At 40.4% G+C, this 27632-nt stretch overlaps 1 protein-coding gene across 2 annotated transcripts; it reads right to left on the bottom strand.

The window, feature by feature from the left end:
• Positions 1–2965: 2965 nt before the first annotated feature.
• LOC5518638 (centrosomal protein of 152 kDa) lies at positions 2966–26562 on the bottom strand. 2 transcript variants are annotated; one of them, XM_048725197.1, is made up of 30 exons: positions 26387–26531; positions 25619–25708; positions 24000–24059; positions 21711–22610; positions 21215–21395; positions 20367–20573; positions 19366–19505; positions 18122–18322; positions 17842–17956; positions 17390–17481; positions 16898–17046; positions 16481–16664; positions 16084–16135; positions 15812–15867; positions 15546–15632; positions 15037–15080; positions 14754–14849; positions 12517–12652; positions 11895–12053; positions 11277–11528; positions 10516–10710; positions 9941–10148; positions 9573–9721; positions 8756–9082; positions 8075–8356; positions 7734–7939; positions 6322–6634; positions 5779–5954; positions 5320–5510; positions 2966–4085 (listed from the first exon to the last, which is right to left on the bottom strand). In XM_048725197.1, exons 2-30 carry the CDS (start codon positions 25676–25678, stop codon positions 3355–3357), a joined length of 5949 nt encoding a protein of 1982 aa, XP_048581154.1. In that variant the 5' UTR covers positions 25679–25708; positions 26387–26531; the 3' UTR covers positions 2966–3354. The 2 variants fall into 2 exon arrangements, with proteins under 2 accessions (XP_048581154.1, XP_048581155.1); XM_048725198.1 differs by lacking the exon at positions 25619–25708 and having other exon boundaries at positions 26387–26562.
• Positions 26563–27632: the final 1070 nt, after the last annotated feature.

The following is a 27632-nucleotide window of genomic DNA, read 5'->3' as shown; positions in this document are numbered from 1 at the left end:
CTTTTTTTTTCTTCCTATAACTCTTAAACATCGAACTTCTCATTCTTTTCATAGCCTTTACACTACATCGTGCATGAAAACAAATTGAATAAAGGAAAAACTAGCTAAGATTAATATGGTCAGAGTTCCGCTCGATACAAAACTTTAATTCAGATCGCTCGATTGAAAATTCGATACAAAACGGGGTGCTATACAGTGGAACCGGGACTCGGGAGAAAGAAAATGCATCAAAAAATCGAGGTATCGTTGCATAGAGGCCCTCGATTTTAAGATATAAAGGAAAATCCATTGAAAATACTGTTGTAGCGAGGTCGGGTTAAGAATCAACTTTTACAAAATTATAATATTTGCATATGAAGAAAACGTTGTCGTTTTGGGGGTCTGGTACCGAGGAAACTTAGTTTCTTTTCAGGGACCTTCTCAACTAACTAAAGATGGTCACAGTAACTGTTTTTCTCTTCTGGTTACAAGTCATAAAGTTTACGAAGCCCCTGGGGTACGCTTACTTTAAAAATTACAAAGATCATGCAGATTTTCCAAATAAGGAATATATTAGCTTCCTTATATGGAAGTGACCGCGTTTGGCAAAAACGACAATTTAGGCTCAATTTTCTTGATATGTAACTGTACTCTGTGAAAGGTTGTTCAGTTACTCTTTGTAAGACTGTAAGGGAGCGGTCATTAATTACTGGTGGGAGGGGGGGGGGCAATTTTGCAAAACCCTGGGCTCAAAATTTTGCCCTCCTCCCCCAAATACAAGCCCAAAAAATCGTGACCCCCCCTAGACCGGACGTCCAAAAATTTGCAACTCCCCCCCCCCCCCCCCCCCCCCACACACACACACACATTTTTATATTCAATAAAACCACAGAGGCTTGATATACATACTAAGGCTAAGTTCAAACATCGTATTATCCATGAGCCGTATTCAATGCAAATGCTTGCAAATGAAGATGAAACAATCGAATTGATCCATTTGCACGCATTTGCATTGAATACGGCTCGCGTGGATAATACGACGTTTGAACTTAGACTAAGTGTAGATGTATATAACCTTTACTAAAATATAGATCAGCTAGCATGGAAATGTTGTCCTATTTAATTAAAGTATGAACCTTCCCTTTCGCTAGTTTAAGGGTGGCACAGAGATAAACAACTAATACTGGTGTCGCTAGAAAACGACTACGTCGTCGGCAATTTTAACAAAAACATTTGAGTCCAGGTTTTGTTCAACTGATTTGAACGGGCAGCTTTGTCTGTCAACCATGAAAGGATTTCTCAAAATTTATTTAAGACAAGATCGGTACCTGAACAACATGAAACTAGATAGACAATAGTAGGAAACATTGTGAACTGAATACAATTTTCTTTTCAACAATGACTCTCTTGCTCAGTATCAAATTCAAACCAGACTTAAATTCGACGCCCAAAAAACGTGACCCCCCTTTAATGACAGCCCAACTAAATGTGACCCCCCTAAATCCGCGCCCAAAAATACGTAGCCCCATTTACATATTAAGTGCCCCCCCCCAGTAATTAATGACCGCTCCCTAATCTGTATTTAGGGAAAGTTCACTTATTATCCCGAAGGGAAGGGGGGGGGGGGGGGGGCGTGAGGATACTTTGGGGGGGCCTCGAGAAATTTCCGAGGTCTAAAGGGGAGGAGGCGTCGAAAGTGTTTGGATTTTAAAAGGGGGGTCACTGATCATTTTGGGTGCTGTCTCTACTATATAATTCGGCGAAGTGTCAAATCAGACTTCTTGGTTTAATTAACCTGTCTGGGTTTGGGGGTAGTTATTTGGCATGCACAATCCAGGAGTCCAGGATACGTATTAAGCCATGTTTTATCTATGCAATGCAACCTGTATACACCCTAAATACATCTTTTTATGGTTTCCGCTATATAATATTATAGAGTGCTTATGTTTCATATCTTAAATATAACCGAAACGTATAAGCGCTCATTCTGCATCATCAGAATCCTCGCTCATATCTGATTCGCTGTCTCTCATCTCTCTCTTTCTTTTCTCGCGCTGCGCTTTCTCTTGCAAGGATAAGATCGAAAAGCTTTTTTGCTTCTTTTACTTTTAATTTTACCATTATCAGGTTGCAACCTGGAGTTAGTCGAATCTTTGAGAAACTGAGTGCCTTCAGTTTTCCTGAAGAAATGTTTTCAGCCAATCCTTCCCCTCCGCTTTCTGTCCAGTTTGCAGCTTATCTCTTGATCACGTTAATTTGACATTGCCGTTCCTTCCTTTCCTTCTTCTTTCTTCGGTTTTCGGGAGGGGGTACGAAAACATGGGGGAAGCGTAAGGGGGTGCATGGAAAGTTTTGTTCCTCCTGAAAGGGGGGGGGGGGGGGTCAATTAATTCTCGGGATAATAAATTAACTTTCCCTTAACAAGATCTGTTAAGCCAAAAAAATCGATTAACTATACTGTACGTGTCCAGTTTTTCTCTCTATGTTGAAAGACAGAATCTGTAACATCGTTGTATCGAGGATTAAAAATACGTTCGAGAGAACAGATTTGTATGGTAAAATCGAGAATATCGTCGTATCCAATATTGTAAAATCGAGGTAATTTCTTATACATTTGACTGTATTTCCGCCAGGAGAAAGTAACGACATCGTAAAATCGGGGTTATCGTAAAACGCAGTATCGTAAAATCCAGGTTCCACTGTATAATATTAAGCACTTGTGGCTAACAATACAAATGTATGGAAAAATAATTATAATATAAAAAAATAGTGTAGCTACCCCCCCCCTCCTTATGCAGAAAGGTTCGGGTTGACCACCTATCTTAGCATCATCTTAACTTAGTGCACCCCCACTAGTTGTACAGCCCCACTCCTAATCATTATTTCACAGTCCCTAAATTTAAAAATTTTACTCTCACATCAAAATCTAAATGAAAGTGACAAAACATTTGACTATCATGACTGTTGTATCAAATACACCTCAATCTTTATTCGATGGATTTTATTCTCTTCGCTGAACATTTATATACAAAAGAATAATTGTTTTACAGATTTTTGTACACACAGCGCCACGGCTTGACACTTGACAGTGCTTTCAAGTACCATGAGATTTCATTTAATAAATAATGGGGTAATAGGAATGTAGTTTAACGGGGGTAACCTGGACTATACCATAAAGCTTGTCTACCATAGCTTGGGATTGCTATAGCATGATTATTCTATCTCCAGGGGGAGATACTCATGTAGTCATGAGATTCCATAGATGTCAATCATTTATCGGTCAATGTTAGGTAATGGTGGTGGTGGTGGTGGTGGAGGGGTTGAGGGTGGAGAGGGGGTGTTGGATTGCCTACGTACTGGTCAAGATGGGGAGGGTCAAGAGTCCCCTTGTGACGTCATCTTAACTATTGGCCTAGATGGTAATGGTGGTGTCCCATTCACACCCTGGTTATCACGCGATCCATATTTATCTACCCTAGCATTCCTTGCCTTCAGGCCTTGAAGAACAGGCTGCTTCACACTTGGGCTTTTTACTGAATCTTTACCTAAAACCCTGGCCTTAATCTCACCTAAGGCAGACTTAGTTGCGGCAGGCCGGCCCTCCTGGCCCCCACGGGCTCTAGGAAGGCTTCCACTATCTCTAGTTGGACTGCTATGGATTACGGTGGGAAGTTCTGTATAATCGGACTCATTTGAAGTCACTGAGATAGTGGATGCCACAGATCTTCCCTGCACTGACAGAGGTTTAGTGTGAGTTACTACAACAGGAGTATTATCCTCACGCTCAGGAAGAACTCGATTGGCATGCTCCGGGTCCCACGGAGGCTGGCCTTTGCTCATTATTGAGTCTATTCGTTTTTTGGACTCCTTGTCCAACTCCTCGTACTTGTCCATTATAGAGTCATTCAGAATTTTGTCGCTGGGGGAGGGCCTGGGGGAATCACTCTCCCCATCTGGCCCATACTCCCCCGGCCGAGTGATGTGAGGACCATACTCGCCCAGCCGATTGGTTTGGGATGGGTCATCCTTGGAGGTTGACTGGGTAGTTCTGGGTATCTGGATCTTCTTGCTTGGGGATTTGAGTATTTTAGGTTGAGTTGTTGGATCTGGAATAGAATTGTAATTGTCCCATTGATCCATTTTCTAATGGAGAAGCACATTTTACTTATAGACATTGTTTTTAATTAGATATTTTACAAATTATATACCAGTTGGATTATGAACTAGAACCTTTATGGATTTATCACATGAAAAAATAGAAAGACCATTTGGCAGGCCTTTAGAAAACACACACGTTTGACTGATATTTTGCCACATATTTTCGCACTCGACAGTTCTGTTTGATATTTTAAGCAGTTTTTAATTTCGTGCAGTACAATTTTAGTGAGATATTATTAACCTTTACAACAACCTATTTCTTACACTAATAAGCCATGTGCTTATATTATGATCCTTTTACCTCTGCTGGGAGCATAGCGACCTCAGGTGCCTATAGCAATGCTCTCATCATAACTGCTTTATCTAAGCTGGGAACACCAGGACTAGTGGTATCAAGTCATGCATGGACTAGCGGCTTTGGGTTCTTGGGCCATGCATCCATCATAACTGCTTTACCTTTGATGGGTGCATCATGACTAGCAGCCTTGAGTTCTTGGGCCATCCATCCATCATTATAACTGCCTTATCTTTGCAGGGGCTAGCCTTGACTTATTGGGCCATGCATCCATTATAACTGCTTTACCTTTAATGGGTGCATCAGGACTAGCAGCCTTGAGTTCTTGGGCCATCCATCATCATAACTGCCTAACCTTTGCAGGGGCTAGCCTTGAGTTCTTGGGCCATGCATCCATCATAACTGCTTTACCTTTGATGGGTGCATCAGGACTAGCAGCCTTGAGTTCTTGGGCCATCCATCCATCATCATAACTGCTTTACCTTTGATGGGTGCATCAGGAGTAGCGGCTTTGAGTTATTGGGCCATGCATCCATCATAACTGACTTACCTTTGCAGGGGCTAGCCTTGAGTTCTTGGGCCATACATCCATCATAACTGCTTTACCTTTGATGGGTGCATCAGGACTAGCAGGCTTGAGTTCTTGGGCCATCCATCCATCATCATAACTGCTTTACCTTTGATGGGTGCATCAGGACTAGTGGCTTTGGGTTCTTGGGCCATCCATCCATCATCATAACTGCTTTACCTTTGATTGGTGCATCAGGACTAGCGGCTTTGGGTTCTTGGGCCATCCATCCATCATCATAACTGACTTACCTTTGATGGGTGCATCAGGACTAGCGGCTTTGCGTTCTTATGCCATGCATCCATCATAACTGCCTTACCTTTGCTGGGCACATCAGGACTAGCGGCCTCGAGTGCTCGGGCCATGCGCTCCATCTTGTCCTGTACACTAGTGATGGGCTGGTCACTATCGGACGCTGCCTTATCCTCCTCCAGTAGCTGCTTTAGGCACTGTATGTAGTACTTGCGTAGCTTCTTGGCGGTGGAATGTCGCTCCTTTGTAACCTCAGCCCTTCATTCATGTAAATACACGATTATTTATGTATGCATCAATGTAAGATTTCCATGCATGTAATACTATTGTCTCTTTCACAATTCCAAATTTCTAAGAAGAGCTGTAAAATAGGACCCTAACAGGCGTAAATACAAGTCCTGCAAAAGTAGCTATATAAAAAAGAAAACAGGCGATGCCCCTACATTGAGCAATTTGATGAAATTTGATTTATTCATTTAGCAATTTGATGAAAAAAAATGAGAAAATGAGAAAAAAAGCGTTTAACCTGATTTTCTTAGCTGCACTTATTTTGGTTTGCTTCACATGGTCAAGAACATCATCCCGTATCTTAGCAACAGTATCCAGGTACTGATGACGTAATTCATGAAGCCCACGTGCTGCAGTCAGCTGATCCACGCTTCCAAAGCTTGTGTCGCTTGTACTTTCCTGGCCACGAGGTGTCTAAAGAAGACAAGGAGTCATTTGTTACATATCTATTTTAAGTTTGAGGGAGAATCTGGGAATCTGGATCTATCAGAACCCCCTCCCCTTTGAACCCCATTCCAACGGCTTGCACTAACCCCCCTCAACTGTAAATGCTAAGCAACTCCTCAGCATACCCAACACCAAACATTACATGCAATAAAATATGTCTTGTGTCAGCAAAAAAAACCAGAGATTCTGCTATATTCTCATATAATACAACACCCTACCCTTCTAAGTATATGCAGTAGATAACAAGTGACCAGTGGGTTGGCTAAAACAGAGATTTTGCTTATTTTGTCTGTACACCCCAACCCCACTCTACTACACACACTCATTCGAATACCTGCGGTGCGTCGGATAAGATGGAGACCTGTCTGCTGGCCTCATCCCTTATTCTGCTCATCTCCTCGGCATGCTCGCGCTTGAGCGCTTCTATAGTGTTCACATGTTTCTGCTGCACACGAGTCATCTCCTGTTTGATTCTATCCAGTGATGACTGAGTCTTCTTGCGTTCATTCATCCAGAGCTGCTGTTGCTGCTTTACAGCACGTTCACAAGCGGCTTGTACAGCTTGTTCGCGCTCTTTTGTGTGTTCTTGTTTGGCTTTCTCAAGCAAGGAAGCAATTTTCTTCTGGTGCTGTTCTTCTAGTTGAACCCTATAAAACATATTGAAAAAGATCACATTTTGAAAATTTTCTTAGTGGAGGACAGAAAGGTTGGCCCAGCTTCTACACTAGAAATCAGACTGAAATGCTTTTTTGTACTAGATATTTCATTTAGAATTTTTTAGGTACCCAATTAAATCAACCTTGGAAACGTGCTAAATCATAGTTTAGAGTCAGATTAATAAGATATTACAATATTTAGATGATTTTGGGATCAATCCCCCATGGTCACGTTCCCCAAGATCATATGTTCCCCCATGATCACCTGTTCCCCATGATCACCTGTTCTCCCATGATCACCTGTTCCAACATGATCACCTGTTCTCCCATGATCACCTGTTCCCCATGATCACCTGTTCCCCCATGATCACCTGTTCTCCCATGATCACCTGTTCTCCCATGATCACCTGTTCCCCCATAATCACCTGTCCCCCATGATTACTTGTTCCCCATGATCACCTGTTCCCCCATAATCACCTGTTTCCCATGATTACTTGTTCCCCATGATCACCTGTTCCCCCATAATCACCTGTTCCCCCATAATCACCTGTTCCCCCATAATCACCTGTTCCCCATGATCACCTGTTCTCCCATGATCACCTGTTCCCCCATAATCACCTGTTTCCCATGATTACTTGTTCCCCATAATCATCTGTTCCCCCATGATCACCTGTTCCCCCATTATCACCTGATCCCCATGATCACCTATTCCCCATGATCACCTATTCCCCCATGATCACCTGATCCTCATGATCACCGGAACCCCATGATCACTTGTTCCCCCATGATCACCTGATCCCCATGATCACCTGTTCCCCATGATCATCTATTCCCCCATAATCACTTGTTCCCCCATGATCACCTGTTCCCCATGATCACTTGTTCCCCATGATCACCTATTCCCCCATAATCACTTGTTACCCCATGATCACCTGTTCCCCATGATCACTTGTTCCCCCATGATCACCTGTTCCCCATGATCATTTTTCCCTCATGATCACTTGCTCCCCAATGACCACCTACTCCTCTGTGACCACCTGTTACCTTATGATCACTTGTTTCTTATGATCACCTGTTCCCCCATGATTACCTTTCTTCCTCGAGCTCTTCCTCCCACTGCTGTTTCGCTTCCTGTAAAATACCAGGAAGCCTCTGCTCCAGCTCACGCTCGGCATCTTCTTGGGCATCTCTTGCGCTCTCTTCACGAACTCGTTGTAGCTCGTTTTCGTGTTCATTGCGAAGGGCTTTGCATTCCTCCTCCCATCGTTTCACATTCTTCTCTGGTGATTGAGTTGCCTTTAAACAAACAAGAAAGATGCAATATTAATCTCAATCCGTCTATAATTTGTCAATAAATTTCGCCCTACAAGGTCAACCAGCTCTGGGTTTGATGGTCACAATGGCCTCCCAGTTGTCTGTCACGTAAGGTACCTTGAGCCTTTTAAGTTCTTCTCTCAGCTTTTTCTTCTCCAACTCCAGTTTTCTTGTCACGTCTTTGATTGCCTCATTCACAGCCTTCTCTTTGTCCATTTCCGCGTGAGATGCCACTTCCTCTCGCACCCGGGAGACCTCAGAAGACACACGCTCCTCCATTTCATCATGATAGTTTGCAGCCCAGGCCTCTCGAGCAGTTACTAGTGCGCGGTCTATCTCAATCTGGGTGGCCTGGTCACGAGCGGCACTCCAGTTGTGACGCTCACTCTCAAGACGGGACTATTTTGACAAGGAAATATTATTATTCTATTTGATAAACAGCAAGCAATAATTGAAACACAAAGAAGACTACATCTAAATGTGTTCCTAGTGGCTCTTTTATTCCATCACGATTATAATGTAGCCTACTTGCAGGCGATGATCATGATTTGTCACATAAAAGACTATGTATCGGCTAGTCAGCCGCCATGTTGGATTTAAAGGAGGGGCAAGAGTGAAAAACCTTCCGCCATTGGTGCCCCATACCACTTGGCCTGTGGGAAAACTGCAGCCCCAATTCCAACATGGTGGCCAACGGCCAACACTACATCATACACTGTATACCATTACCTGCTAACAACTAGTACTGAGTCAAAGTGTACGAGTTTTACAAGTCAATTTTTAAACATGCTCACTAACCTGTAAAAGCTCATCTATCTCCACCTCCCTCTCCTTCTCCCAGTCTGCACGAGCCTGGGCCAGGGCCTCCCGGAGTTCCTTATGCTTGAACTCTTCTAATCCCCTGGTGTACTGGTCCTCTAGGTACGAGATGGTCTTGTTGATTTCGTCTTGGGTCGTCTTTTCATACTCTTTGCGCCACTTCTCGCGTTCTGAGTCCAGTGCTTCCCTCACACTGTCTTCCTTCGCCTCTTCGAACTCTGCCCACAGTTTGTCCTTGATTGATTCAATATTCTGTTCTTTCTCATGGTTATTGTTGTTATTGTCGTGATTTCGCTGCCATAGGGCCTTGTAACAACACTTAGTTAGTTTGAGGCATTGACAATGTTAGGTATAGGAAGTTTGGAAATGGAATTGTGTTAAGTGGGTATATACACTTATTTCAAAAAAGGTTGTCAGTGCAAATAGCGAATGGCGATTGGCAAATGGCAGTTCTACGACCGAACGTAACCATGCGTCTCCATGCATATGGAAAAATCAAAACAATTATCCGTTAATGGTTACCAATGCTTGGCTCTGACATTGCTGGACTTTATTTAACACCATTAATTTAACAAATAATTAGTACCCATAAGCCATTTGTCATTTACCATTTGCCATTCGCACTGACAAGCTTTTGTGAAATGGGTGTAAAGTATATAGTCATATTTGAGGTGGTTCTATTGATGAGTATTTTTTGCAAGAAACTGAACTTTGACTAAATACCCTGCAGCAGCACATCATTCTGTCACGACTTAAACTACAAACCCTTCAGCAGCAGCACACCATTCTGTCGTACCTTAGCTTGCATGACCGCCATCTCTACAGCTTCACGCGTCCGCTGATCAAACTCGTCCACGAGCTCCGAGTGTGCTGTTTCAAGGGCACGTGTTACTTCTTGCTCCTGGGTAGACGCCCATTCCTGGCGTGCATCAGCCACAGCCCGTGCTACATGGCAACAGAAACACATGTGTTCTAGGGATGTACTAATGGTGTTCTAGTGAGTATCGGAAAACTACGTGCGTTCCGCTTGCGCTTACGTCCAAGTGAGAACCAACCTTCAACTTTCGCCTGTGGTTTGTTTACTTGCATGCACGTTTCTCCCGTATGTGTGGTTTGCTTATTTATCGTATCTATGTACGAGCAGCTAGTAAAAGTGTGCTGTACCTATATCCCTTTGCTTCTTATCATCCCAAGTGTCCCTGGCAGCCCACAGTGCCTCATCAACAGCAGTCGAGATCTTCCTCTGCTCTTCCTCCAGCCAGTCCACCTCCGCAAGGGCTACTGCAGCCTCTATCGCCCTCTGACGCTCAGCTGCCTCCTCTGCTCGCCACTGCAGCTTCTCCTTGGCAAGCGTGGTGCGGGAGGTGACCCCCTGTGATATACCATGTCAGATCAATGTGAAATCATTGGAAATGTCACATGTATTATAGATTAATATGAAAAATAAAGCCTATAATTATCATGCCGAAATTCCAATGAGCTCCCTTACTTAGCTTGAGCTTCTTTCTCACACGTTCTCCTTTTTTATGTATCTACCAACCTTACTAGCTTCAGCTGCTTTCTCCCATTGACTTCTAGGCCACATATATCAGGACGGAGCCTTGCTATAGATGTGCTCCCTAGGTTGTTGAACCTCCTTCCCTCTGTGTTTATTTACCTTATCAATTCAGTCTCTTTCTTCCATTGACTTCTAGGCTACACCCTCCCGTTTTCGTCCCCTTCTCTCTATATTCAATTACCTTATTTATCTCAGCCTCTTTCTCCCATTGACTTCTAGCCTCAGCTACAGCATTTGTGACAGCCACCTCTATCTCTTGTTCGATATCCCTTGCACTTGTCTCCTCTGCGGAACGCTGCCAGCTCGCACGTGCGTCTAGCAAGGCAAGGTCAAGGTCTCTCTGGAACTGCTCCTTGTGGATCTTGGTAACGGATGCCTGGCAAGACAAAAATTAAAGGGGTATTGTCATTTGTTTTGAATTTAGTTGCAAATAGGGTTGTAACTATGATTGTTTTAACGTATTAGGTGGATGACAAAAATAACCACTCATATTTAGGTGACATTCCTCAGGGTAGCCTCAACCTCTCCTCTAATGGCAAGAAAACCTTGGCCTACATAAAGGACCAAGGAAACTAAGACATGGCTTATCAAACTTGAAGCAGAAATGTTTTTTGAACAAGAAACTATGGCAGCCTATCAAACTTGGAGCAGAAAGTGTTTTGAACAGAAAGTTTTTTAAACCAAAAACTTTCTCATGGCTTATCAAACTTAGCTTGAAGCAAAGACACATGCTTAATAATGACAAACTCTTCAACATTCAATTGACAACCCACCAGTTTTTATAATGGACCTATTCGAGGGTACTTTGGTATGATCATTCCGCAATTCTTTCTATAAATGACCAAAAATTTGCTAACAGTAAAAATACATATCTGATTTAATATAGTCTTCATCCTAAGAAAACACAAGCTTTCTGCCAAGCTTATTGGCATGTATGTTCACCTTTGTCTCGGCCACAGCAGCGTCCACTTCCTGTCTCAACTTCTCCCTGTGCTCTTCCTCCCACGTTAGCTGCTCCTCCTTCAGGGCCTCCCTCACCCTACTCTTCACCTCCTCTGCTGCCTCTGCCTCCCACCGGACTCGTGCCTCAGACAGCCTCTGTTCTACTTGTCCAGCCAGCTCCTGGTGAATCCACTCCTCCTTTGCTGTAGCCACCATCTCATGCACTGCTGCCTGAAGGGACTCGACTTGTTTCTAGGCAGAGAAATCATAATTACTTTTCACAGTTAAAATGTTCATGCCAGTTTTGGAAGGTCATTTGTCCTACTGATGACAAAAGATTATCTCATAACAAAAAAACTTGTGCTGAGAAGAAAAAAAAATATTCGGTAAAAGCAGTTTACAAGTGGAACGTTATTTGCTTTACAGATAAAGAGTAATATAGTAAGAAGTATACGTAGACATAAATATAAATTGTGGTAAATGTGAAGGTTTCAATACAATACAATTCATTTACTTTTAAACAATACAGTAGGTATGGTCAACAAACCTGCTTGACAAGTTCTCAGTCAGTTTTCCTGTTCCTGAGCCATCAAACCTGCTTGACAATTTCTCAGTTACCTGTTTTTCCTGTTCCTTAGCCTTCTCTATGGCCTCCTTAACAGCATTCTCTACGTCCTGAGAGTGCTGTATCTGCCATGACTCACGAGCAGCTTCAAGTTCTTTCTCATGTCGTGCTGTAAGGGTGCTCTTCAGTGACTTGACTGCTTCAGACATTTCCTGCGACGTCAAAAATAAAGGCTTTGTTATGAGCAAATAACAGGTGCGTTTATAGGGTTCCCTTCAAAGACTTTTGACATAAAAAAAACATTGGTCAACGCCTTTCACTTATTTTCTATACAGTAGATGACCATTAACAAAGGCACCATTGTGACCCACAGAACATTATCTCAGTTTTCTTCTTAAAGTTGATAAAACTTCACAGAAAATAAACAATTTCAATATTTGTCCTTAATAACACGAAGGTATGTATTCTGTTATCAAATGTGTTCCTTAGATTGTCTTAACTTTACATCCATGTTTGCAAAATTGTGCAGTTTATGATTTCAGACAGCCAATAACCTATTTATTTAGCACTGCTTATTCTTGAAACATTTCATTTTCATAAGTATTGGTTGAGCTGGTAGTACAATCGTTACAAGTGGGCTTGCTTTGAAGATATGGTCATTTTCAGGAGACCTACCTTTGATAGTAGGTGCTCTCTCTCTTTCTCCATCTCCTGTCGTATTATCTGCTCCGCTGTACGGCTCTCCTCTCTCAACTGAATGTAGCATTCCTTTACTCTGATCAGCTCGTCATTCTTTTCCTCAATAGAGTCGCTAGAGACAATGGATCCTCAATCAATTCTCCCTCAAAGCACAATTGTATGGTGGCCCATCGTTATCATAGCATTTCTCAAACATGAAAAAAAAAATTAGAATTGAAAAATTATCGGAGAAAAAACAATTCAAGAAGAAAAAATCTAAGTAAAAAATAATACAAAATGAAAATGCAAAAAAAAAAAACAGACAAATTAGAAAAAAACTTGAAAATTCTAGTAAGAACAAAATTACGGGAAAACAATCTAGTAAGAAAAAATGTAGAAAATTAGAAAAAAAAACTAACTTGAAAATTCTAGTAAGAACAAAATTACGGGAAAAAAATCTAGTAGGAAAAAATGTATCGTTATTATAGCATTTCTCAAACATGAAAAAAAAAATTAGAATTGAAAAATTATCGGAGAAAAAAAAAATTCAAGAAGTAAAAATCTAAGGAAAAAATAATACAAAATGAAAATGCAAAAAAAAACCCAGACAAATTAGAAAATATCTTGAAAATTCTAGTAAGAACAAAATTACGGGAAAAAAAATCTAGTAAGAAAAAATGTAGAAAATTAGAAAAAAAAAACTAACTTGAAAATTCTAGTAAGAACAAAATTACGGGAAAAAAATCTAGTAGGAGAAAATGTATCGTTATTATAGCATTTCTCAAACATGAAAAAAAATTAGAATTAAAGAATTATCGGGGAAAAAACAATTCAAGAAGTAAAAATCTAAGGAAAAAATAATACAAAATGAAAATGCAAAAAAAAAACCCAGACAAATTAGAAAAAAACTTGAAAATTCTAGTAGGAAAAAAAATCTAGTAAGAAAAAATGTATAAAAAAAACTAGTATGAAAAAATAAAAACTTCTAGTAAGAAAAAAAAAGTTGAAAAAATCTATAAGAAAAAAAAATGAATAGGAAAATAAGTTTAAAAAAATATTTGAGAAAAAAGGTTAAAACCAATTCTTTAAGAAGATAAAAAAATCTATAAGAAAAAAAAAGTTGGAGAAATACTTGTTCAGTGGAGTTTTTTTGTAAGCATATTTCTTACTTGGTTTTGCTGGCAAAAAGCGATTGACAAATTCGACCATGTTTAAATCTGTTTGTAACTTCCGGACTTTTGTATTCATACTTTTGGCCGTTTACTCCCAAACAAACTTCAGAGCACCGGATAGTTTTAAGTATACTTAAAGTTAAGAAATTGCCTTGAGAGCAAAACGATCTACCCTGCGAGCTAAGCTCTCTCTTCTGTGACTCTTTGATCATAGTAATTCGCGTCTGTGTGTGTCACGTAGCCGAGTTGTTTTTGTATCAAGAACAGAACACCGCGCACACACCGAATAGCAAATAAACAGGCCAATGTAAAGATAGATACAAGGGAAAAGCCTCTGCTAGCAGGAAAAAATCGACCCAGTTATTTCCGACAAAGTATGGCTATATTAAGTACTCACCGAAGAACCTCTGCTGGCTATGATAACCATGGGCTAACTTAACTTTGTTTTCTCAAACTTTTTTTTCTTATGGATTTTTTTTACTAAAGTTATTGTTTTCAAGATTTTTTTTCTCAAAAATTGTATAAAATTATTTTCCTATTCATTTTTTTTTTCAACTTTATTTTTTCTTATAGATTTTTTCAACTTTTTTTTCTTACTAGAAGTTTTTATTTTTTCATACTAGTTTTTTAATACATTTTTTTCTTACTAGAATTTTCCATATATATTTTTTCTAATTTGTCTATTTTTTCCATTTTCATTCAGTTTTATTTTTTTCCATAGATTTTTACTTCTTGAATATTTTTTCTCAGATTTTTTTTTAATTTCTAAAATTTTTTCCCCGATTTTTTTTTCATGTTTGAGAAAAATGTTTAAAAAATGATGGGCCACCATACAATTGGACCTCGCTGAAACTCATCTTAATTGTTATTGGATTTATGTATAATTCAAGGTAATTCTCTCTAAAATTCTTTTTCTTCCACCAAATAAATCACTAATCAACTGTACCTCACTTTAATCACATTTAAGGGCCGATTCCCCCTATCCTATCCAGAGCGCATCATAACTGTAACCATTAAGTTAGGCACCAGCGAAAAGAAATATCAACAGTATTTTATACTTACCTCAATTCCTTGATGGCTTTTTGATGCTCACTCTCTAGTTCTGTGCGAAGTCTGGCCTTACTGTCCTCATGTAACTGAAGACAGGCTTCCCTGCACCTAAGAAAAGGAAGTAACAAATAAACAAATAAATAATAGGGAAAAATGCTCATTATTCATTTGTCACAATTTTGTCTGGGTTTTTCTATATGTATTACTAAGATTTATTGTTTAAAAGCTATATAATAGCACAATATTTTTCTTTTTGTTTCCCCATTTTGTATTGCATGTAACCAGAGCAGCTTACTTTTCTAAGCTGGTTTGCTTGTCTTGATCAAACTCCTTGACCATCTGTGTAGACAAAATTATTTGTTATTTTTCATAGTGCTACCTCTGAATAGCTCTTAATGCAGGTACATGGGGGAGGTTCCTTGCCTCTGTAAGGCAACATGGGCATGTGTGCTAATGAGGTGGAGAAAGAGCTGAACATTTGTATCTACTTTACTTGTTCCTACACAATTTGAGACTACAATATATGTGACTAACATATATGTGCCTAACATATTTGTGCCTACCATTTTCCTACCATATGCTTAGCACAGAGGGGGTGGAGATTGTCTTTGCCATATTTGCGTGTGGATGGATGGGGGGTGGGGGGGCAATTTACTTTAGGCTGGTCCTTCTTGCCTCTGCCATATCCGTCTGTGTATTTAGAGAGAGGAAGGTTGGTCCTACCTGCTTATACTACATTTCTATGTCTGTTTGGAGAGGTGACGGAGAAGGGTGGGTAATTTACTTTAGGCTGGTCCTACTTGCCTCTGCCATGTGTTGTCTGAGGTTCTTATTCTCTTCCTCTAGTTCCTGTTCTGCATGGGTCAACTTGTCCAACTTGTGCTGGTAGTCCTGAAAAAAAACACATAATATAAGGAAAAGAGGGCAAGGAGCCCAAGAAAACAGCTACTTGTGAAACTGAACAAGTAAATGGCAAATCTCATGATTTAACTAAAACTGATTTCCCTTTACTGCTTATTGATCTGGTCAACTGCCTGTTGGGTAGAACCAGGAGCAGATCTATCTAGTACCTGCTGCTCCTGTCTTAGTTGTTCCATCTCTTTGATGATTGCTTCATTTGCTCCACCTGCAATCACAAAATGACAATGAAAGTATGTTGACAAAGGAGCAAGTAATGAAAAAAAATTTTGCTATTCAAAAGAAATATTCTGAATGACAGGAATCCCAATACAAAGAAGTGAGCAATTAAACAAGCATTTTCTTTGGCTAATTATTTGTGAGAGTAGTGCATGGATCAAGATTCTTTCAGAAAACTATGTTATGCTGGGTGGTTCAATAGTACCTTGTCCTGATGATTTCGACTGTAGTTCTGTTTCCAACTGTTGCACTTTTTTCTGATGATGACAATAATAAAGGAGCATTGTTAACTGTTTGCTTGAAGCCATTTACCCTTTCCTAATCACTCTTCCATTTTTACTCTTTCCTCTGCCCTTTTCTCTTTATCATTTCCCTACTCACCCTACTGTACTGTGCCCAACACACCGCCCTTGACCCTTTGACCTCATACTCCAATGCAAGCATCTCCACTCTCTTTGCCTATTGTCTGTTATTCATACAGACCTCATGTTCCAATGAAAGCCTCTCTATTCTCTCAACCTGCTATGTCATTTATACACATCTAATGCTCCAACGAATGTGTATCTCTCTGCCCATTGTCTGTTACATGTATTTATACACACCTCATGCTCCAACGCAAGCTTTTCCATTCTCTCTGCCCGCTGTCTGTCTTGCTCAACCATGCTCTGGAGGTCTGCTACCTCTGCCTCCAGTTTTTTTATTCTCTCTGCCTTAGCACTAACCATTTCCATGCTGCGCCCTAATTCACGACGCAAACCATCCACAGCCTGCTGGGAATCATTGGTTCTGAAGACAGACATAAAAATAAGATGAACTTTGCACTGGCCCTGAAAAACTGTAGGCAAACAAAAATCAATTGTGTGTATCAGCTGAGCACAGCATCAAAAAATAATCTATTAAAAGCCAATAATTCTTGAGTCAAGCATAAACACAAAAGATTTTGTATTAATGCAGAAACCTGCAGACTGTTTAAGGTGGTCTGCAAAGGGAGTTAATCAGCTTCAGTTGACAACACTTACATGTTTGGTTTAGGTGTAGCCCAGCTCTCTGCGTCGAGGTTCCTGGCCACACTGAAAGACTCTGATGCATCCGCTGCATCCCCACCAAATCCATACTTGAGAGCATTTTGATACACACTCAACTGCTCCTGTAAGTCTGTTACTTCATTCTGGACATGCAAACAGATAAACATGAGGCCATGATCCACAGCATGCCAACAGGGGAGACATGGCAATGCCCTTGATGGATTTTTAGTCCTTGGAAAGTAAAGACCACCACGCCTATACATGCCACCATGCCTACATAGACCACCTGATATTCTACATCATGTCTGCAGTTCCCTACCAATTGCCTACTAGATTGGACCACACTCTACAGGTGGCAGGGAGTTTGCGAGTCAGTTGGGCTTTGTCTGATGCATATAAACAAATAGCTCTCTATTTATTTCCCTAGTTTGCTAGAAAGTAGTTTTGTCTGGAGGTTAAATAAAAGGAGTTTTGAATAACACATACCTTGAAAGATGACACACTCTTTTCAGCAGTTGCCCTGGCACCAAGGGCATCCCGAAGCTGACTTCTCAGGGAGGTGACCTCTGCTACTGTTCCTAACAATGACAATCACATATTCTGATAAATCAGACATCCCTAGACAATGATGATCACATATTCTGATAAATCAGACATGGAAGGTGATCTCTGCCACTGTCCCTCTCTGTCTCGCTCTTTATAATAGCAACTCTACACCAAGTAGTTAGTTATAGGGGTATTCTTAGAGGCCAAGAGATCATAGCTACAGATATGTTATGTTAGGTATGACACTGCATGTGTATAGCACTGTGTGTATGCATATATTACAGTATGTGTATAGTTCTGCATGTGTGTGGTACAGCATGTGTATCCTACAACATGTGTATAGTACTGCATGTGTATAGTTCTATATAAAAAGTACTGTTTTAAAGTCTTACCTGTTCTCACCAGCTCCTGACATTGTCTTTGTGTGTCGTCCAGGGTTTTCGTCAATCGATTGATTATGTCACCTTTCTCAAGGACCTCATCTCTTAATCTGTTTGATTCCTCTGTCTGCCAATGCAAAAAATATGTTTGCTACAGATAAGCAGTTACCTAAATCAAGCAGTGCTCACACCACAAAATATAAAATTACAAACTTAACAAAAAATGAAGCATCTCATAATACTAATTAGTATCTGATAAATACTAATTTCTTTGCTGCACTGCACAAGATACCTTCCAGTCAAGTGACAAGCGCGACTCATCAAGTTTTTGCTTGAGTCTGAGAATCTCTTCTTCCTGTCGCTTCCTTGCAGCATTAAGGATGGATTCGTGCTGCTCGCGTGCCTTGGTAAGGGCATCTGCTCTTGTCATCTGGGACAGCTGCTCGTTTAGGCTGTCAATAGTTGAGTTGGCAGTATGTAACATCTCCTCAGTCTGAGCAAAAAGACAAAAACATATAGCTTGATTTGAATCTATAACTAAACTGTTACTATAGCACTAGTTATAGACAAAAACTGGTTAACAGGAGGGATTAAATAGAGTGACTTGAATCTTGTAAAACATCCCTTTTTACATACAGGAATTTCAATAAGGTTTGATGATGGATCATCAATATAGACACAGTTTGTGTTTACACAACCTCTATGAATGTTTGCTTATTGTCTATGATGTTTACAAATCAAGTCTACTGTAGCTGTTTACTTAGAGTTCACGTGTGCACATAGCTTATTAAAAAAGTACCATTAAAAACATGATCTACAAATCAAGTTGTATAGAAGTGGCAGACATTTGAAAAAAGCTGAAAATGAAAACTGGAAAATGCATCCTTGTGCCTTTGACTTGATACTGTGTCTTATCAACCCAGAATTAGAGATAAAAAGTCTTGTTTGTGGACAAGCCATTAGTCATGAATTATGATAAGACATCCTAGCCTTGCACACCCTAACATATTAAATCCTAACCTAACTCATCCTAACATAGCACATCCTGAGCTAGCACAAACTTAAGGCATGGCTAAACATTCAAGCATGTTTGTCAAACATTGCGTTTGAGGCAAATGTTTGTACGTTTAGCCACCCACAAAACATGGCACTCAATTGGCTTCCACAACACGTACAGATGTTTGAACAAGATCAAAACATTTTCATCAAACACTTTGCATTGAACGCAAATGTTTTATCATTTTTCCACTCATCACACAAAACGTTGCGCACGCTTCGTGTTTTTATCAAACCCCAGCTCGAAATTCCAATGGCGCCACTTTGATCTCTCGCGTAATCATAACGGAAAAAGTGCACACGCTCATGTTTTATGAAAATGTTTTTTGTTTAGCCACCTCACGAAACATGCTCACACGAGAGTTCGATTTCAATGTTTGACGAACATGTTTGAATGTTTAGCCAGGTCTTTAGCCCATCCTAACCTAGCCATCATAGCCTAACCCATCCTAGTCTAGCACAAACCCAGCACATCCTAACCTGTTGCTTCTCTTGCTGTATTTGAGAAATTTTCTTCTGAGATGCTTCAAGCTTGTCCTCCACTCGACTGATGTCCTGTTTGCTTTGCTGTGCGATCTGCTGTGCCTGTTCTAGACTAGTAGCCATGCCAGCATGTTCATCTGAAATGCAATCAATAAGAAGCAGTTTGGAGCCAGCTATACAAACCTAGATTTGCAAATGCAAACTGCCTTTTTTCCCTAGGTTCCCTAGGTAAAGCATTTTTCTCACTGCAATTACAGAGTTATCATGGCTAAAACTAGAAACTTTGACTTGGGGGCAGGTCATTATACCTTTATAATGCATTAAAAATACCTGCCCCCCCTTGCTTGCTATGCCCTGGTGACCCCCCTTCCTCCCTTTGCTAGCTATGCACCCCTGCCGTGCTAGCTATGCCCCTGGTGACCCCCTCTGCCTCCACTTGCTAGCTATGCCCCTCCTTGCCTCTATTTGCTAGCTATGCCCCTCCCCGCCTCCCTTTGCTAGCTATGGCCCCCCTGCCTCCCTTTGCTAGCTATGGCCCCCCTGCCCCCTTTGCTAGCTATGGCCCGCTGCCTCCCTTTGCTAGCTATGGCCCCCCCTGCCTCCCTTCGCTAGCTATGCCCCCCCTGCCTCCCTTTGCTAGCTATGGCCCCCATTGCCTCCCTTTGCTAGCTATGCCCCCCCTGCCTCCCTTTGCTAGCTATGCCCTCTGCCTCCCTTTGCTAGCTATGGCCCCCCTGACCCCTTTGCTAGCTATGGCCCCCTGCCTCTCTTTGCTAGCTATGCCCCTCCCTGCCTCCCTTTGCTAGCTATGCCCCCCTGCCTCTATTTGCTAGCTATGCCCCCCCCTATGCTCAGAATAGCAAATATAATAGCAAAGGTACCAATGCTCAGAATAGCAAATGTAACTAGCAAATATACTAAACCTCTTCACAAAGGCTCAAAACAACAAATATACTGTACAAAGGCTCTTCAGCAAGGGTTCAAAATAGAGAATGTACCTTTGACCATCATGAGCTGGTGATTGAGTACTCGGATCTGTCGTCCCAATTCCTCCTCTTGTTTTTGCAGTTTATTATTCAGCTCTTCTATCTTCCTTCCCCTGGCTTGGTAGAGCACTTGCAGCTGTGCAGCATTAGTTGACTGCTGGGTGTCGGGTTTCTGGGAACCACCATACTCACTGGGATCGGTTGGAGCTGGGGAGGAGTCTATTTCGGAGTCAAAAGTGAAGATCAAGATCATTGGCAATGGTTACGATAAAGGTAACAAAACAAAAGAATCTTAATGAGCCTCTGCCAGCAGCCATGTTGTCATTTAGCAAAGTACCAAGTGTGAAAAAGCATCCATTCCCCTCAGCTGATTTGGGTAAGTTGTTGGGATATTTCCAATTGTATTTGGTATATAAACCATATAATTTTATTTTTAGGTAGTAATTGCAAGATTTCCTGTCAAGATTTCCTCTCCTCTCATTTGACTTCCAATATTGGTTAAAGACAATACATAACAAAGGTATGGCTGACAGTAGCTCTTTAAAGCCAGACCACTTAACATGCTTCACAAAAAGACAAGGGTACTGTGATGTTGGTAAACAGCTTCACAGCATTTCCCATAATGGCCTACAAATAGCACAAGCATCTGGCCTTAAGCAATGGTTTGCTGGGGGGGTGGAAGAGGTGGTGTGCAGGTATAGATACTTTGTGAAAATGTGTAAAATCTCGAGATTTTTGACCAAGAAAGGACCAATTTTGTTGGCCAAGAGGTGTGCATGGCTACTGTTTGTGGCTTGGTACCATTGGGCACAACTGTTTGGCTATTTTTTTTCTATTTGGCTGTTTAGGCATGGCTTTACCTTTGTCTGTCTGCTGCCGCATGTCTCGCCAAACAGTGTTTGGTCCTGACTGACCAGGTAGCGGCACAGGTTTTCTGACATCCTCTTGACCAGATCTCTCCACTTGGTCCTGGTAAGGTGCGGCCTTAGGCTTGTACCCTGGTACGTACTGGACTCTGTAGTTGCCAGGAAACGAAGGAGTCTGGAAATGGTTTGGACAAACAAATGGTTAACTATAATGAAGTAAGCTCACAAATAGTGAGTCTACATACCTAGCCTAGGGTCCAGTATTTTTGTAATAAGTGTATACATGTACCCTTATCTAAAAACGTTTGGGGCATGCAAATTCATCAGACAGAGAAGAATTCTAAATTTTGTCTGTTAGGTATACATCAGTTTTTGGAGTCAGATGTTTGTAACCCAAGCAATTCCTTTCCAGTAGGCTAGGTAACTACTCCCCATGTTACCATCTTCAAATATATTTACTAGATAAATAATGTCAATGAATTGTACATACCTGTGAGACGTCCTGCTTATGCAAGCCTTCTCCTCCGCCCTGCTTGCTACTGCTACTATGTTCAGCATGCTGATCTTCGTGGTATGAATGAAACTGGATACTCTCGTCACCAAAAGGATAATCATTACCATGGTAACTACCCTGACTACCATAATAACTACCCTGATCACCATGGTAAGTACCATGATCACCATGGTAACTGTCCTGTTTGCCATGGTTACCATTCTGATCATCACCATGGTAACCATCCTGGTAACCGTGGTAACTCTCCTGGTTACCATGGTAGCTACCCTGATTGTCATGGTGATTGTCCTGATCACCATGGTAACTACCCTGATCACCATTATAGCTGTTTTGGTCACCATGGAAACTGTTTGGATCACTGTGGTAACTGCCTTGGTGGTTAGCTCCATAATGGTCATTATATTCATAGCCGTTCTCGTTGTATTGTTCTTCGTTGCTATTAGTATCTGGGCTGTAACTGCCTATCTCCACGTCGTCATGATAGCCATGATAATTATTTCCATTGAGGGGAGGGTTGTGAACAGTGCCAGGATCGCCCGGGTGTGGCATGAGATGCCGAGTGTCTTGATAGTGACCAGTATTCTGGTTGTTATAGCTAACATACTGGAACCCGTGATGGGTTTGCATACTAGTGGCTGACTGGTTTATTAAGTTAGATCCTTTTTGCGTCATCAGTGGTGGTTTTTCATACACTCCTCGCCGTGGAGGAAAATCGGCCATTTCATTGGAGTCAGAATCTTGTGGTAAGTTGAGAGAATCATCCAGAGGCTGACTTGCTCGGCTGTTTGTTGTGCTGCGTAGATCGTGAGAGGAAAAAGATGCATTGTCTTCATCTAGTAAGTCATCATCCAGCTCATCAGCTAGGAGTTTGCGGATCTGTAGAAAGGGATTAGCATTTATCAAACAGCTACAACACTAAGTGCTCTAATTGGTCGATTAGTGGGCTGTACAGCCTGCCCAGAAACAAGGCAACATTTTGCAGTGAAAAATATTGAACTGCTGTATGATATCTTCTTGAACTCGTTTGCTTTGGCTGTATGTTATAGAGCCTCAAATTGTTTTCCATAATTTTAAAGCCTGCAAGCTTTTCAGTCTTGGCCAATAGCAGGTATTGGTTGAATAATTAATAAATCTAATAAAAATAATGAATTCGTCTAGCATTAGACTAACAAGTCTCACTTTTTTAGACAAACACACATAGGAGGGACACCACAACAGCTGCAATCACTGCAGACCAGGTAAAGAAGGTACAGATAATATAAATTTCCTCTGCATACAGTGATAATTCCTCAACCCAACATAAACCACTGACACTGTTTTGTGTTTGGCATAAGAGAAGTTTATTATAAAATCACTACAAACTGATAAATGAAAAACTAAAATAATAATAATAAACCTCTCTGCCACCCTTCACACAAAGCCCAGGGTGGGAGGGCGGGAAAATATGAGCTTGATATATAAACGTTGAAAAGAACAAAGAATTATAGAGTGAAGCTGTGAACGTGTGCTAGCAATCAAGACTAGAGATAACTGAAATACAATATGCTGGCTTGAGCAATTAATCCCTTTAAGCTAGGTGCCCAAAGGGGGGTAAATCACCAAAAGCTGTTGTCTTGCATAATACTCCACTTCCTCTCGTAATTTTCCTGTCACAATTGCTATTATTCTCTCCTCAATCATTTTAGACTTTATTATAAAAGTGCCAATTTTCATTAGACTAGAAATAACTGATGCATCTTTAGTCTTTTCTGAAACAAAAACATATAATCTAATGGAGTTGGAATACAGTAAGGAAATAACAACTTTTGCTTCTGCATTCTTCAAAGGAAAGTTCAATTCTGCAAACAGTGCTGTCAAACTATACTTTTTGTATCATCCTAAAAATGTAAATTTGCCAAATAAAAACAAAAAACAGTAGATATTTGTACTGACAATTTGACAGAAACTAATAGAAAAGTGATAATTTGGCCTGTCAAGCCTAAGAACTATAGAACAAGACACTGGGCTAAAGGTGTTCTGTTGCATAATCCCAATTCAAAAGTACCACCTGCATAAAAATGAGAGAGAATTTTCCGTCATTGAAAAATTATCAACAACAACCAATGCTGAATATCACATTATTTTGGAATGAAACAAAATATTTTACCAAAAAAATATTTATCAGGTTTGAAAAAGAAAGTATAATTCAAGAAGTTGATAAAGCAATCAGTGTTTTAGTAAGATAAGGGTTATATGAAAATACTGTTCACACATACTGTACAGTACCTCCTGCTCCCTTTCTTGGTCTTCTTTATCAAGGGCAGCCTCATCTTCATCTTCTATTGCCTGAAAGAATGCAGTATATATACTTACATGTAATAAGATATGAGACCAAACAATAATAAACTATAAAGCAATGTCTCCCTGGCATTTCACTGCTAAGCACAAAAACAAATACTCTTTAAAAAAAATGAAAGAACCAATATACATCTATTACAATAGAGGTTGTCAGTTGCAATTGGCAAATGGCAAATGGCAGTTCTATGACCAAAAGTAACCATGCGTCTTGAAGAATATGAATAAATCAAGACAATTATCTGTTAAAGGTTACCAATGTTTGGGCTGCGTTGCTGGACTTTATTGAACACCTTTAATTTTACCAATAATTAGTACCCATAAGCCATTTACCATTTGCCATTTGCACATACAAACTTTTGTGAAATAGGTGTATATTATACATATTATGCTGAAATGGGTCCTCTGTCACAATATCTTTGCTCAATTATATAGTTAAATATAAAAATCCGAAAGCTATATCGTATATTACCTTTAATCTGTCACAGTTATAACATGGCTACTTGCACGAGAATCCATGAAAGGGTATTTGGAAGAGCCATGCTATACATTGCAATTTCTAGTTCCTGTTTTTTTTACTCATGGAAGTTTGGACAAATACTGTTCTCAGGCCTATATATGACATTATATCATATCACTTTCTAAAATAAAAATCATGGCAGATTTAGCTAACACAAATACATGAGAAAATTTTCAATTCATGGAATTTCGTTCAAAATACATCTAAATCTTGTTCATTATATAATTCCAATCAATGTATGTGAAATGCAGCATATAAGGAAATCAGTATTCAGATTTTTTGGCAGCCAAAAACTAGGTGGACCAATAATTGATTCCACGATTATACTTAAAATGTGTTAATGAATTTGATATTGCATAAGTAAATAAGAATAATCCTAAATGACATCAAATAAAAATGTTTTTAAACAAATTGATTTTTCAATTTCATAACGTGTATGAGAAAACGTCGCAAGACTAAACAGAAGCCTTTTAAAAAATGATTTTACAAACCATGGTCAGACACAAACCATCCACAAACATGAGACTGTATAAACACCGATCCATGAAAAATATCTTCAAAATGTCAGACTGACATCATTGACTTTTTTATGGAATCTATCTGAATGACATCCCCTGTACTTAAACAAAAAGGCTACTTTTAAAAAAATCATTATTTTTTTTAGAAGGGAGCTATTTGAATTCTGTATTTGTCATATCATAATTTTATTTTCCACGATCCTGAAAGGATATACTAATAATTAACACCAGCTTCACACTGCGCATGAGTTTCTTCATTATTGTCTTTGATATTTACTGTACGTTAAAAACTTGAATATCTTGCAAAAGTCAAACGAATTTTCAATGTAAACAAGATACTGTATTCAAACGTTTTTATAAATATTGCGATTATGTTTTAAGCTAATGCTCAAAACCTTTTGTTCTGAAGTAACTTTAGGATATTCAAGCTTGTAGCTGGGGTTCAAACACAAATTAACTCTTAACTTAGATCAAAATTCTTGAACATCGGAAGACTGAAGTCAATAAAATACCTTCAAAGTTTGCTTGGGTCTCGTATTCAGCTCGTGTATTCCTATGCCGAAGGTTGTCATTTATCAGATCACCGTCGCGTATTGTGCTACCTTTATTTAGAATAATGCACCAGTCTTTACACAATTTGAATGAGCTGACAAAAAGAATAAATAATGAAGTAAAAAGAGGAGTATCTCCTAGGTTTTAATAACCAACTGTCTGTCGGAGTCCTAGGGCATGTCACTTCGAGAACATTCATTACGCGCATTAACAGAGCTGAGAGGGAAACAATAAAGCCAACTGGACAAAATATTATTCGGGAGTTTATTGACACCTGCCCTCGCGTCGAACGGGAGGCTTTTAGCGCAAAATGGTTTCCTGTGAATTCAAAATACACCTGAAATAAGCCCACAGGGCAAAAGGCAAAGGATGTTCATTCGCGAATAAAGAAGGACAAAGGAAGTAAGAGAGCCATTTTGAATTCTACGCAATTATGAATAAATAACACCTCTAAATAAATTTCGATTCAAGCTCAGGGTCCGAGCTTAGCTACACAAACAACTTTCACCGCACGCTAAGTTGGGAAAAAAGAATCTTTTGGTTTTGAAAGGCCCCTGATCGGGTAGAATCAAAATTAAAAATATTCTAATGAGGCATATCGCAGTCATACGAGACAGTTAGAAAACTACATCGGTACTTACGAGACGAAAGAAAGACGAAATATGTCAACAAATTCAAAAGTTATCAACTTCCTACAAGATCCCCCGGTTTATTTACCGTTGACATACCTTAGGATCGAAATCCACTTGGCTGAGCCCCACGCTCATGGTAGATTATAAGTAAGTCATCATATGGCAGTTTCCATCCTGTTTGTGGGGGTTTTGGGGAGTTTTGTGTCGTGAAAGTGACGGTCGTTCAGCCGTCACCGCCATCTTGGATCAGTCTCTGGAGATTTGCGCGCGAAAATTTGATTCCCAGTCCTCTCACGGCCTTGTCAATAAAAACTTGTCACCATCGTGGCGAGGTACTCCATGTAACCATGTAACAGTGTAACGAACTGGTACACTTGGGTGTAGATTACATGAAGTACCGGTCTCATCGAGTTGTGGGGGTAAATGAATGAAATCTTCAAGCATTTTTCTTGTTTTCAGATTCTTTTGAAATTATTGGTTAGCGATACAGAGAGCTTCCCGCTCATGATAGATCTTTCCGCTCATAGTTTTACGCTCTTGAGAAGCGGATTTAAGTTAGGGATTTAGTAAATTATGCACCAGTCAATTGACAGCCCGGCACCCCGACCCCGGGGACATACCGGGTAGGTAACGCGGTCATGCGGGGGATTTAACACCTATTTAACGCCTGTAGTCCAACGGGGGGCCGGGGATTTAACAGAAGCCCTCAACAGGCCGGGAAAGGGGGCGGGGAATTAACGGTGAACCGGAAATTGCGTTGGGCTTCCCCGGGTTTTTCCAGGCATATTCAAATTACAATCTTTCAACAAAGATGCTTGGAAATCTAAATCTCTGATAGTTTTGACTGAAAAAATATAGTTTACTCGCTAAATCTATTGATATCTGTTGATTTTTAAATTCGGGGTAACCTGTGCTGAAAATACTAGAGAGGGCCCGAAAGTGGGCGTAGCATACACCCGCTTTTTTTCCCGCCGAAGTTTAGTTCACTGAACGCCGCCTCGCGCACGTTCGATTGCGCGCGCACGCTGATTTTTGCCGGCGTCCCGTCCTGAAGAGGACGTGAAAAAGCATGAAATGCCGTCCTGAACAGGACGCGACGCAGGCAAAAATCAGCGTGCGCGCGCAACCAATCGTGCGCGAGGCGGCGTCCTCTTGCCAGCGTCGTGGATCTTAATCACCCTAATAAGTCCATTGAGGACCCTAGATCCAACTTCCATTACAATTTTGGTTTTGTTCACTTTTTTGAGCATATATGGAGTTTGGGATGTTCCGCCCTACACGCCCGATGGCGACAAAAGTGTAAGAAAATGAACGCCTAAATATTCCACATGAACAATTTTTA

This window comes from Nematostella vectensis, chromosome 3 (genome assembly GCF_932526225.1).
Source record: "Nematostella vectensis chromosome 3, jaNemVect1.1, whole genome shotgun sequence".
In the NCBI taxonomy this organism is placed as follows: Eukaryota; Metazoa; Cnidaria; class Anthozoa; order Actiniaria; family Edwardsiidae; genus Nematostella; species Nematostella vectensis.
This window is presented reverse-complemented; position numbering and strand designations above follow the sequence as displayed.